At 67.7% G+C, this 12249-nt stretch overlaps 2 protein-coding genes across 6 annotated transcripts; both read left to right on the top strand.

The window, feature by feature from the left end:
* Positions 1-110: 110 nt before the first annotated feature.
* On the top strand, positions 111-5444 carry LOC125180905 (zinc finger protein 777-like). 2 transcript variants are annotated; one of them, XM_066991097.1, is made up of 6 exons: positions 111-359; positions 1450-1576; positions 2783-2896; positions 3071-3196; positions 3286-3420; positions 3673-5444. In XM_066991097.1, exons 1-6 carry the CDS (start codon positions 258-260, stop codon positions 4575-4577), a joined length of 1509 nt encoding a protein of 502 aa, XP_066847198.1. In that variant the 5' UTR covers positions 111-257; the 3' UTR covers positions 4578-5444. The 2 variants fall into 2 exon arrangements, with proteins under 2 accessions (XP_066847198.1, XP_066847197.1); XM_066991096.1 differs by having other exon boundaries at positions 3670-5444.
* Positions 5445-6073: 629 nt separating this feature from the next.
* On the top strand, positions 6074-11412 carry LOC125180908 (zinc finger protein 777-like). Of its 4 annotated transcripts, none has more exons than XM_066991083.1 (5): positions 6074-6144; positions 6422-6826; positions 8259-8385; positions 9118-9237; positions 9912-11412. In XM_066991083.1, exons 1-5 carry the CDS (start codon positions 6121-6123, stop codon positions 10967-10969), a joined length of 1734 nt encoding a protein of 577 aa, XP_066847184.1. In that variant the 5' UTR covers positions 6074-6120; the 3' UTR covers positions 10970-11412. The 4 variants fall into 4 exon arrangements, with proteins under 4 accessions (XP_066847184.1, XP_066847183.1, XP_066847186.1 ...); XM_066991082.1 differs by having other exon boundaries at positions 9909-11412; XM_066991085.1 differs by lacking the exon at positions 9118-9237.
* Positions 11413-12249: the final 837 nt, after the last annotated feature.

The following is a 12249-nucleotide window of genomic DNA, read 5'->3' as shown; positions in this document are numbered from 1 at the left end:
AATCCCCCCCAAATTTGCACTTTTTTCCCCCAAAAAAGCCCCGTGAGACCCCCCCCCCCCCCAGGGGCTTCCCCCACCCCTCAAATCCCCTCCCGGGGCCGGTGCTCGGCGCCGCCCGTCCGGCGGGGGCCGCTGTGGGAGAGAGCGGCCGGCGGGGACCGGGGCCGGGGCCGGGGCCTGGCCGGGGGAGGTGGCGGGGGCCGCCCCCCGGGGCCGTCCCCGTTCCCGTTCCCGTCCCGTTCCCGTTCCCGGGGGTCATGGCGGAGCTGCACGCCCGCATCGAGGCCCTGGAGCGGCGGCTGGAGCGGGCCGAGGCGGCGCTGAGGGACGGGGGAGCCTGGGGGCTGCGGCTGCCCTCGGTACGGCCCGGCGGGGGGCGGGGGGGGGGGGGGTCTTTGTGGGGTCTTTGTGGGGTCTTTGTGGGGTCGGGGGGGAGGCTGGGGGGTGGTTATGGGGTCTTTGTGGGGGCGGGGGGGTGGCTGGAGGCTGCTCCGGGGGTCTTTGTTGGGATGGGGGAGAGCGGGGGGGATGCATGTGGGGTCTTTGTGGGGGTGGGGGGCAGGCTGGGGGCTGCTGACAGGGTCTTTGTGGGGATGGGGGCGAGCCAGGGGCTGGTTATGGGGTCTTTGTGGGGATGGGGGCGAGCCAGGGGCTGGTTATGGGGTCTTTGTGGGGATGGGGGCGAGCCAGGGGCTGGTTATGGGGACTTTGTGGGGATGGGAGGGAGGCTGGGGCCAGTTATGGGGTCTTTGTGGGGGTGGGGGGCAGGCTGGGGGCTGCTTTTGGGCCCTTTGTGGGGATGGGGGTGAGCCAGAGAGCTGCTTTTGGGGTCTTTGTGGGGATGGGGGGGAGCCAGGGGCTGGTTATGGGGTCTTTGTGGGGATAGGGGTGAGCTGGGGGGGTGATTTGGGGTCTTTGTGGGGATGGGTGGGAGCCGGGGTTGTGATTTGGGGTCTTTGTGGGGATGGGGGGCAGCCTGGGGGCTGCTTATGGGGTCTTTGTGGGGAAGGGGGGGGAGGCTGAGGGATGCTTATGGGGTCTTTGTGGGGATGCACGTCGCTTTGTGGATGCTTTGTGGGCTGGGGGGGGGTGTTTGTGGGGCTGGGGGCCAGCCTAGGGGTCGCTTATGAGGCGATTTGGGAAGTGAGAGGGTGTTTGAGGGTCCAGGGATTGGTCTGGGGGTCGTTTGGGGGGCTGGTGGCTGCTTTTGGGTCTGATTCTGGCCTGAGGAGGGTGTTTGTGGAGCTGGGGGTCAGTCTGGGATTCGATTGTGGGGCTGTTGGAAGCCCGGGGCAGTGTCTGTGGGACTGGGAGTCAGCTTGGGGGCCGCTTATGGGGTCTTCGTCTGGCTGCGGGTCAGCCGGGGGGCGGCTTTGGGGGCTGAGCGGGTGTTTGAGGGGCTGGGGGTTCAGTCTTACGGGGCCGCTGAGCCCAGCGCTGTGCCCGCAGGTGCCGGTGACCTTCGAGGACGTGTCGGTGCAGTTCAGCACGCAGGAGTGGGCCCTCCTGGATGACGGGCAGAAGGAGCTGTACCGGAGCGTGATGCAGAGCAGCTACGAGATGCTGGTGTCCCTGTGTAGGCGTCCGGTCCCGCCGGTCTGCAGCCGCCGCTGCTGCTGCCCCGGCTGCTCACTCAGGGTTGCTTTCCTTTGCCTTTCGCTGGGATCCCAAAACGATCTGCTCGATCTCTTGTCCCCTCTGGCAGCGAGCAGAAGTTGGGGGACACAGGAAGGGGTAGTAAGTGGCTCGGTGTCTTCTCCTCGTGGAGAGCAGGTACGCTGGCCTCCCTGAGCTGTCACAGCAGTTCCCGCTTCGTGCCTGCCGACGTCCCCGTAGGGTTCCCTGCCGGCATGGTGGACGTGCTGTCTGTCTGTCCTGCTGCGGTGAGCCGTCCGGAAACCCGCTGCAGAAGCCGCACGGCGCTGGGAGCCCGTGGTGGCACGGAGGTGGCCCGAAATGAAGGCGCCGCCTGGCCCTGCCTGGCGGCCTGCAGCAAGCCGCCCGCCCCTGGTGGTGTAAATCAGCGCCCCAAAGCAGTCGTCGTTCCCCTCGGGGCATGTGCATGGATGTGACGTGCTTTGCACCCTGCCTGTTGCGCGGTGGCACCCCACGCAGCCCGGCCTGACCCTCGTGCCCCTCGATAATTCTGTCCCGCGCTGAGCAGGGGCTGGATTTCCCCGCAGCGGGTGCCGAGGCCGCCTCTCGCCGTCCCGCGGGCTCTGCGCTAAGTGCAGCCTGCGGAGCCTGGGCCAAAACACGATGCGAGGCACGAGCCCGGTCCCACCGTGGGTCACGGATCTGGTGCCTGTCTCCTGGTGCCGGCACGAGCCCGTCCTCCGCCCTCGCCCAGCGGTGAGCGTCGGTGCAGGCACGTGGTGGCTCGGAGCGGGCGCGGGCAGGACGCGTCGCTGCTGCGTGGGCTAACAGGCGTTCACCAAGGGATGCATGATTCTTCTGCTGTGCTTCAGCGTGTTTTCCGATTTGTAGGGGGGTTCTGGGAGAACAGAAGGTTGTGGCGGCATCCCCAGGTGGAGCGGGGATGGATTTCGTTGTGGCTGTTACTGGGGAGGTGTCAGATAACCCAGAGGGTGCTTCCATACCCCCTTAGATCTCCCTGCTGGTTCCTGTGCATCCCTAACTCGCCGTGTGCATCACTGGTGCTGCTTTGCTTGGAGACGAGCTTTTGCTGGGCAGGGACTGGAGTCTGTGCATGCAGAAGGCTGTGGTGCGCCCAAAGGCAGCGTCGCGCCTTGCCCCTGATACCTGTTTTGCCCTCGAACAGACTGTGACCTAGCCAAGCCTGAACTCTTATCTCGGATTGAGAAGGAAGAAGAGCCGTGCGTGCCAGCGGAGCCGGACCCAGAGGGAGCGGTGGTGCCCCCAGAGCCAGCCGCAGGTGGGTGACGCTGGGATCGTGCTGGGGCCTCGAACCCTCCCCTGGTACCGCGGCTGCTGTGATAATGCGCGTGCTGCAGAGCCTCCGATGCCCTGGGGGGGACCCCCAGCCCCTGTGCTGGCTCCTTTGGACCCCAGCAGCTGCTGGTGACACCATGTTCCCTTCTGCCCCCAGAGCCCGGCTGTCCTGGCTCCGCGAGCGGTGGAGCTCTGCAGGCGGAGGCGGAGGAGTCCCGTGAGGGGAGCTGCAGGGACCTGGAGGGCAGCAGGAGCCCCGCGGCCGCCCCGGACTGCAGCACACGTGAGTGCCTGGCCAGACCACCGTGCGAGGGACCCCGGGCCCTGCCCGTGTGCCACCCGGTGTCCTGATCCCCGCTTCTGCCCTTGCAGCACGCGTCCTTCAGGGAGCCGGCGGCACCCCAGCGGAGCTCGGCCGGCCGGGCCCCTCTCCGCCCTGCCCTGTCTCCAGGTGCTGCCGTGAAGTGGTGAACCTGAGGCCGCCTCCATCTCCCCCCCCTGCAGCAGGTACTGGGCAGAGCCCCCCCCATCCTCAGTGGTGTTTGTCGTGCCAGGCCACCCAGGGGTGTCTCCGGTGGCTGGCTGTACCCGTGCCCTGCCTGTACCCACACCGCGGTCCCCGTGTGAGGGGGGGAGTGGTGCTGCTGTTCGTAGCAGCTCCCGGGTGGGCAGGCACGGGGAAAGCCCCTGCGTCTTTGTGCCTTGTCCTCAGAACCGAGCGGCAGGGTGACGCTCAGCTTCTGTGAACGTTTCCAGCAGGTGCTGATGTGGGGGTCCCAACAGAGGTCCCGCGGGAGGAGGTTGCTGCGGAGGAGCTGGCGGTGCCTCAACGGCCGCTGGAGGGGCTGCAGAAGGAGGACCTAAAAGATGCGGGGAACGGTGGCCGGGGTCTGGTGGCAGACGTGCCCGAAGAGCTGGGCAGGGAGCAGATCCCGGGCCTCTGCCAAGCAGCGGTGTGCGCGGATCCCAGCCGCCCGGTCACCGTGCCGGGAAAGCCGGTGGAGAGCGCCTGCGTGGGCAGGACCACGGCCTGCCAGCGCGGCTCCTCTCGGGAGAAGTTCTACAGGTGCGTCGTGTGCGGGAAGAACTTCCTGCTCAAAATCAACCTCATCATCCACCAGAGGAGCCACAGCAACTGGGTGCCGTATGTCTGCGTCGACTGCAACCAGGCCTTCATGTCCAAGAAGAAAATCGGGCGCCACCTGCGGATCCGGGCGGCCACGGGGTTCTGCCCCCCCTCCGACGCCAAGGAGTGCGCCAGCCTGCCGCCCTGCCCGGCCGCCCAGCCCCGCGCCCAGGGGAGCGGCGCCGCGGCGCAGTGGGAGAAGCCCAGCCCCAACCGGTACCCGCTGTCGCCTCAGAAAATTATGTACACGTGTAGTGAATGCATGGAGAACTTCTCCAGCCAGAACTTCCTGATGCTGCACCAGAGGATGCACGCCGACCTGCATCACTTCACCCTCTGCGCCTGCTGCAACAGGAGCTTTGTCTGGGCCTCCGAGTTGCTCCACCGCCACCAGGCCGAGCGGCCGTACTGGTGCGGCGAGTGCCAGAAAGCCTTCAAGCGGCACGACCACCTGTCCGGGCACCAGAAGACCCACTCCAGGAGGGAGAGCCCGTACGAGTGCAGGGACAAACCGCCTCTGTCAGTGGCACCTGTTTAAGTGCGGGTGCGTGAAGTAGGAAATGTAGCAGGAGAGAAGGGTCAGAGTTGGACTCGATGATCCTCGTGGGTCCCTTCCAACTCGGGTTGTTCTGTGATCCCGTGAGAGCACGGGGGTCATTTCCCAGGGACAGAGGGCCGCTGTTGTCCCCTCTCTCCCCCTCCTTGGCCACGAGTCCTGGGCAGCCTGGCTGGAGCTCGCCCTGCCCTGCCCAGCGTGTCTGCGCCCGCCGGCTCTTTTTGCTGGAGGAGCCTCTGCCGTGGGTGAGGACCTGGTGTGGGTGAAGGACTCTTCCTCAGGTTGGAGGTGTGGATAGATGGCTGTCGGAAACGTGTGCTCCGACAGCTGATCGTGGCTCTGTCGTGCTGCTGTCAGCCTCCAGCTGAGCACCCGCGGTGCCGCAGCATCCCCGCGGTGCCGCAGCATCCCCGCGGTGCCGCAGCTGCTCTGCCAGGCCAGGGTCAGGTCCCGGCACTGACGGGCGGCCAGGGGGGCTGCAAGCACTGATAAAAGCTGGTGTGGGGTCTTTCCTCCCCTTCTGGAAGTCGCCGGGGAGAGTAAGAGGACGTTATGGAGCCAAAGAGCTGGATAGGATGCGAATGGGAAAATAATTCGGGGGAAAAGTGTGAAAGCAGCTGGGAGCAATCCCTGTGCAGGGTGAGCACCAGAGGGGGTGGGAGCAGGCGGGGGGAGCGGCGAGGTGGGGTTCTGGCGGATGAAATGTGGGGACGGGGCTCCCGCAGCGACAGTGGGGTCGCCGTCGTGACTTTCCCCGTGTGCCTTTATCCTGCGGGCCGTGGCCCGCGGTTCCTCACCCACCACGGCGCGGGGCGGCGGCGGGGCTGGAATAAAGAGCAGGAGCCCCTCGTCCCCGTGGTGTGTGCTGGTCGGCGTCCTGGGGGGGCGAAGGGACGGCCGCGGCCGGGCTGTGGTTGGCCTTGGGTCTGGGGGGGGGGGGATCAGGGTCTGGGGGTTTGGAGAAGGATCAGGGTCTGGGGGGGTACGGGGAGGGATTAGGGGCTGGGAGGTACGAGGGATCAGGGTCTGAGGGTATGGGGAGGGATCGGGGACTGGGGGGGTCGGGGAGGGATCGGGGACTGGGGGGGGGCTAGGGGCACGGAGGGGCTGGGACCAGGGGGGACTTTGAAATATGTGGGGGGGCTCCAGGAATGGGGGGGGAGTTCTGGCACCAGGCTGGTCTGGGACTGGGGGGGGTCCCTGGGCTGTGTGTGTGGGGTCTGGTAACTGGGGGGGAACTGGGACTGGGGGGGGACTGAGACTGGGGGAGCTGGGTTGGGGGGCCCAGGGCAGGGAGGCTCCAGGACGGGAGCAGCTGGGGACGAGGGGACTGGAACCGGGGGGCCGTGGGAAGGGGGGGACGGGGGGCCCGGCCCCGGGGGGGGGGGGGGGGGGGTCCCGTTACCGGGGGGTCTCTGAGGGGAGCCGGGGCCGGGCCGGGCCCGGGGGCGGTGCGGGGCCGTGCGGCGGGCGGGGGCCGCCAGGGGGCGCCGTGGTGCGGCGGCGGCGGCGGCGCGGGGCGGCCATGGCCCGGTGGGGCCCGGCTCAGGTACGGGGGCACCGGGCGGCGGCGGCGGCTCCCTCCAACCCCCCCCCTCCCCGTACACCCCCCCCCCCCAGGTCCGTTCCGCAGCCGGGCGGCGGGGACCGGCCCCGGCCGCGCCTCGGTGCCCGCCGCAGCCCGGTGCGGGGGCGGCAGGCCCGGGCCGGGCCCCGGCGGTGCGGGGAGGGGGACGGGAGGGTCCCCACGGTGCTGCCCGGCCCCGGACCCCCCCCCCGTGCCGTGCCCACCGGGCCCCTCACCCCCGTCCTCTCCCCGCCAACAGGAGCCCGAGTGGGGGCCCGAGCCCTGGCAGCCGCTCCCGCCGCAGCCCCCCGTGCCCGTCCCGGTGCCGGTGCCGGTGCCCATCGACGGGGACAAGCAGCCGCCGGTGGCCGAGATCTCGCTGTGGACGGTGGTGGCGGCGGTGCAGGCGGTGGAGCGGAAGGTGGAGTCGCAGGCCCTGCGGCTGCTGAGCCTGGAAGGGCGAGCGGAGACGGCCGAGAAGAAGCTCTCGGAGCTGGAGAAGGCGGTGCTGGACTTCGGGGGGCAGCTGGAGCGCAAGTGGGCCGCGCTGGCCGCCCTCGTGCAGGAGAGCACGCGGCACCTCGAGCACGTCGAGCGCCAGCTGCGGCACCGCGGCTGCTGGGCACCCCGGCCCGGACTGGGTCCCGGCGGGGACGTGCCCCAGGTAACGGGGACGAGCCCCCGAGGAATAGGAACAAGCCCCGGGGAACGGGGACGAGCCCCTGGGGAATGGGAACAAGCCCTGGGGAACGGGGACAGGCCCCCGGGGAACGGGGGATGTGCCCCAGGTAACGGGGACAAGCACCGGGGAAGGGGGAACAAGCCCCGGGGAATGGGGACAAGCCCCAAGGAATGGGGAACAAGCCCCTGGGGAATGGGGGACGTGCCCCAGGAATGGGGGACGTGCCCCAGGTATTGGGGACAAGCCCCAGGTAACGGGGACAAGCCCCTGAGGGACGGGGACAAGCCCCAGGTAACGGGAGACAAGCCCCAGGTAGGGGGACAAGCCCCTGAGGAATGGGGGACAAGCCCCAGGGAATGGGGGACAAGCCTCTGGGGAACAGGGAACAAGCCCCCAATGTGAGACAAGCCCCAGGGGAGACAAGACCCTGGGGAATGGGGGACAAGTCCACAGGTAACGGGGACAAGCCCCTGGGGAATGGGGGACGTGCCCCAGGGAATGGGGACAAGCCCCGGGGAACAGGGACAAGCCCCGGGGAACGGGGACAAGCCCCAGGTAACGGGGACAAGCCCCAGGGAATTGGGGACAAGCCCCAGGTAACGGGGACAAGCCCCAGGGGACAAGCCCCGGGAATGGGGGACGTGCCCCAGTTAACGGGGACAAGCCCCAGGGAACGGGGACAAGCCCTGGGGAACGGGGGATGTGCCCCACGTAATGGGGACAAGCCCCAGGGGGGGACAAGCCCCAGGTAATGGGGACAAGCCCCCGGGGAATGGGGACGTGCCCCAGGTAACGGGGACAAGCACTGGGTAACGGGGACAAGCCCCGGGGAACGGGGATGAGCCCGAGGTAACGGGGATGTGCCCAAGGCAATGGCGCGGGTGCGGAGCTCTCGTGGGTGCTGGGGCAGGATGGCAGGGACGGGGCTCCTCTGGTGCTCAGCCCCGAGCCCTTCCTGCTCCTCCCCATCCCCGGTGAAAAGGGGGAGCGCAGCACAGGTGCACCCCGGTGTTTTCAGCCCTGTGGGGCCCCACGGGTTGCCTGCCAGGTGGACGGCTCCTTCCCATGTGTTTTGCTCCGGTGCCACGGGGGCTGCCGCAGGCTGCCGGTGTGGATCCAGGGAAGGAGATCGTAGAATCGTAGAATATCCCGAGCTGGAAGGGGCCCGTACGGATCATCGAGCCTAACTCCTGGGATGCAAACCTCCCGGCTGTTAGGGGAGAGGCGGCTGAGCAGGGGAAGCATCATTCTGCTGCGTTGCAATTGTTCCCTGAGCTCAGGCTGGGACACAGCACCTTCCGCGGGAGCTCTGCACCCGCGCCGTGCCAGCCCACAGCACACGGGGGGGAGCGGGGCGCCTTGTGGGGGCAGACAAGGCAGGGAGGTGCTAAGGGGGTGCCTCCTGCCGTTTCAGGTCCCCACGGCGGGTGAGGATGACGCCGCCTGTTTGCCGGAGCAGGAGTGGGGCGGCTTGGACAGCCGTCAGCAGGAGCTGTACAGGATGGCGGTGAAGGGGAGCTACGAGGCTGTGGTCTCTCTTGGTAAGCATCAGTCCCCGTGCACGTGTCGTAGGCTTTATCTGTCGTCTTCTAGGCGGCATCTTGCTTCAAGCTGCGTATTGACTTCTGTCGTCTGGACGTTTGGAGAGCAGGTAGCGAGCGGCGGTGCCCTGACACCGTTAGGGTTTGGCTGTGGGTGGCGAATGTGCTGCACGCTCAGCCTCTGGCAGTTCTCAGCACCCAGGAGATGTCACGCCTTGCTGACGCAGAGCCCCGCGGTGCCATCCATCAGTGAGCACGGCCAGGATGGGGCCCTCAGGCAGCCCCGCGGGCAGGAGCCGTGCAGGAGGAGCGGGCACCCGCTGCACCGCGCCTGCTGGGCAGGGAGCAGAGCCCCCCGGGCAGCACGTGGCGCTGCGCCTGCCGTGTCCTGCGTCCTGCTCTCCAGTACAGGTGTGCCCCAGGACATGGCCGTACATGCAGGACGCTGGAGGTATTTGTTGCGGGCAGCCCTAAGTTCTAGCACGAATTATTTTTTGGCTGAAAATAATGAGTTATTATAAAGGACGAGTGCCCGATGCGTACTTCTTGCTGAGGTAACTAAAATCAGCTGTCCAGTTCGGCTGACACCAGCGTGCTCCGACTGTCCTGGGAAAACCAAACCACTGTTCCGGCAGCCCAGGACGCCCCGGCTGCGCAAGAGCAGCCTTTTGCCCAGGGGCTGTGGTGCCAGCGCCCAGCATCAGCCGTTCGCACAGCCGCTTCCTCCCCTAGGGCCCGGGGACGCCAGCTCCAAACCCTCTCTGCTGTTGCCGGCCGAGGACGGGGAGGATTTGGGGACCAGGACCCACGGGCTGCTGGAGAAGGGAGCGGTGTCAGGGCACGTCGGTGGCGGTGAGTTACGGCAGCCACGTAGCGGCGATGGCGTTAACACCGCCACCGTGAGGGCCTGGGGATGGTGAAGGGTTGCATACAGCTTGGCGGGGCGAGGGAATGGAAATTAAGGGCTGAGGAGGAAAAGCAGTGCCAGGGGGGAAAGAAATCCGAAAGGAACCACGCCAAATGTCTAAGCCCAGAACAGCCCGCATACCAAGGGAGTGGAAAAAGCCTGGGCAGGGCTTAGGGTGAGCATGGCGCTGCGCCTGCTTGCCTGCAGACAAGCTCGGTCCTGCTCCTGGAGGGTAGCTTTGGTCCTTTTCCCCAGATTTACCCAACTAAACTCCGCCATTCCTGACCAAGTTCCTTCCAGGACAGAGGACTCCGCAGCCACGACTTTGCCCTCATGTTTTCCTCTCTTCTGGCTTCTTTACGAATATTGCGTTGTCAGTCCATTGAATGTCCCCCGAGATGACCAGATAACTCCCAGCAGACGCCAGCATCCTTCCACCTCTTGTTCTTCTCCCCCTTTGCTCACAGTAAAACCCTCCTGCTCCCTCTCTAGTGGCACGTTTGCTGGTTCGTCTCACCAACGTGCTGCAGGGGAAGCTCGGCTCCTGCTCCTGCGCTGGGGCTAGAGGCACGGGAGAGCTTTCCTTGGCTGGGAGTGAATAATTGCTGTCCCTCAGCAGGTGAGAAGATCGTGATCAAGACAGAAGAGCAGCAGCCGCAGGAGGAAGGATCAGAAAGCCTGGCCCTGCCGCAGGCACCCTCCATGAGGCTGGAAGAGGAGGTTCCCCTGAGCCAGGAGCTGCCAGTGCCCTGGGAGAGCCACACCAGCTTGGACGAGCAGAAGGGAGCTGGAGAGGGCTTAGGGGAGCTCTGCAAGCATGGGGCCGCCCAGCCGGAATTCAAGCCCGTGGTTGTCCCGGTGGAAGCTCGCCCTGCCCCGGCCTTGCCTTTCCCGGCGGAACACGGGCACGGCGCGGGGACCGACCAGCCGTTCACCCTGCCCCAGGGGATGCCGCTGGGAGAGGACACTGCCGCGGAGGCTGCCTCGGCACAGCCCGGCGCCGAGGAGCACGGCCCGTGTGCCGCCGGGGATGAGCCCCACGCGCTGCCCCTGGGCTGGAAGAGCGCGCGGCTGAAGCGCAACCTCCTGGCGCGGCAGCAGAGCCACGCGCGGAAGAACAACGGCTCCTTCATCTGCACGGCCTGCGGGAAGAGCCTGGCCCACCACGCCGCGCTGCTGCGACACCAGCGCCTGCACACGGGCGAGCGCCCCTTCCAGTGCCCTGCCTGCGGCAAGAGCTTCAACGAGAAGTCCAACCTCAACAAGCACTACCGCATCCACACCGGGGAGCGGCCCTACTGCTGCCCTGCCTGCGGCAAGGGCTTCATCCAGAAGCACCATCTCCAGAAGCACCAGCGCATCCACGGGGTGCAGCTGCGGGCGGGCTGGGCGGGCCGGCCCCCGCGGGCCAGCGCGGCCGGGGAGCGGCTGTACCGCTGCATCGAGTGCGCCGAGAGCTTCCCCCTGCAAGCGTCGCTGGAGGAGCACCAGCGCCGGCACACCCAGCAGCGACCCTTCCAGTGCAACGGCTGCAGCAAGAGCTTCCGCCACCGGCAGTCGCTGAACCACCACCAGAAGGTCCACGCCACGGCCAGCCCTCCTGCTGCCGGCTTGCCCAACCACGGCCAGGAGCCAGGGGCCGTCCCCTGCAAGCCGTCCACCCAGGACAATCCGTAACGCGAGGGCTGCGGACGGGAAGGGGCAGCGTTTCTGCAGGCAGAGAGGTGCAGCAGCCCGTGAGGGCGGCACGCGGCGGGCAGCTGGCGTCGCAGCACCGCGGGGCTCTCCACACCCCCCCCCCCGCGTCCCCGGGGACGAGGACGGCGCTGGCAGACGCACGCTGTGGGGGCGAGACCGGCCCGAGACCAAGCGGAGGAGGTCCAGCAGCGGGGGCTGCGCCGCTGCCCCGTGGAAGGGGGGCTCGGCCGAAGAGTGGCTGCTGCGTGTTTGGCACCGTGGGACGGGGAGCGGAGCACTCGAACTCAGGGTTACTTAAATCCTACCAGCTTCGAGGTCGGTTGGGGGAGTTCGGTGGCCCGGGGAGAGGCTGTTGTTGCTGGGACAGCCAGGGTCACCGCACGGCTGGGGAGAGATGTGGATAAAAGACTGGGCTGACGCGGTCTCCTGCTGAGCTTTGTGCGTCGGTGAGCGAGGCTGGTAGCATGCCGCCTCCAACAGCCCCTGCCAAGGGAGCTGTGGGTGTGAGGCCACGTAAATCGTAGCTGGATCCTCGGTGGTGGCTTTGCCAGGACGCCTCCTGCAGCCCTGTGCCACCTCCCGCTCCCTGCGTGCCTCCCGCGAGCCGAGGGATGAGCACGCGTCCTCCTGCCGGCAGCAGGGCAGCCCCCGGGCGCCTTCCCCCCAGCAGCAGCAGCTCCGGGTGTAGCAACACCCCCGGGACTTGGTGTGCCCACCCTGCGGTGCCCGTGCCGCAGGGAGAACCGCGGTGCCGTTCCCCGGGGCAGTCCGTCTGCCGCAGGGTGTCCGTCCTTCGTGCAGCTTGCAGCGCGTCCTGCGGTCAGCCACCTCGTGTCCCTGCTGTCACCCCGCACCCATCGTCCCTGCACGGGTGCTGCTGCCCTGCTCGGGTCTCGCCCAGCCTGTCCTGCTCCCAGCCCGGCAGCGTCCCGGGAGAACGCAGGAACTGCCCCAGGGAAATGCGGAGCTCCCATTCACAGCCCCATTCAGCCAGGAGCTGCGGCTCTGGGTGAGCATCAGCACAACAAAGCCTTGTCTGCCCTCCCGCTCTGCCCCTGGGTCCGTCGCCCACTGGCAGCCTCTCCTCCTCTTCCCCTGGCCCAGGTTTTGTGATTTCGGCCCGTTCAAAGCAATGCAGCCTGGGGGAGCGCTTATGCCCTGGTGCATTTGGGCAGCTGGTGCCGCTGGCGGTGTCTGCCGCACATTCCTGTCCCAGCACGGGCCGGCAATGCGCGCCTGCAGCCCAGAAACCAGCCGTG

The sequence above is a fragment of the Anser cygnoides genome, chromosome 2 (genome assembly GCF_040182565.1).
Source record: "Anser cygnoides isolate HZ-2024a breed goose chromosome 2, Taihu_goose_T2T_genome, whole genome shotgun sequence".
NCBI classification, from domain to species: Eukaryota; Metazoa; Chordata; class Aves; order Anseriformes; family Anatidae; genus Anser; species Anser cygnoides.
This window is presented reverse-complemented; position numbering and strand designations above follow the sequence as displayed.

Coding starts and splice junctions, on each gene's coding strand:
- LOC125180908 (XM_066991082.1), top strand. CDS start 6,121: ATGGCCCGGTGGGGCCCGGCTCAG. Junction 6,145..6,421: donor CCCGGTGGGGCCCGGCTCAG/GTACGGGGGCAC, acceptor CCCCGCCAACAG/GAGCCCGAGTGGGGGCCCGA. Junction 6,827..8,258: donor CCGGCGGGGACGTGCCCCAG/GTAACGGGGACG, acceptor CTGCCGTTTCAG/GTCCCCACGGCGGGTGAGGA.
- LOC125180905 (XM_066991096.1), top strand. CDS start 258: ATGGCGGAGCTGCACGCCCGCATCGAGGCCCTGGAGCGGCGGCTGGAG. Junction 360..1,449: donor GGGGGCTGCGGCTGCCCTCG/GTACGGCCCGGC, acceptor CTGTGCCCGCAG/GTGCCGGTGACCTTCGAGGA. Junction 2,897..3,070: donor GCCCCCAGAGCCAGCCGCAG/GTGGGTGACGCT, acceptor TTCTGCCCCCAG/AGCCCGGCTGTCCTGGCTCC.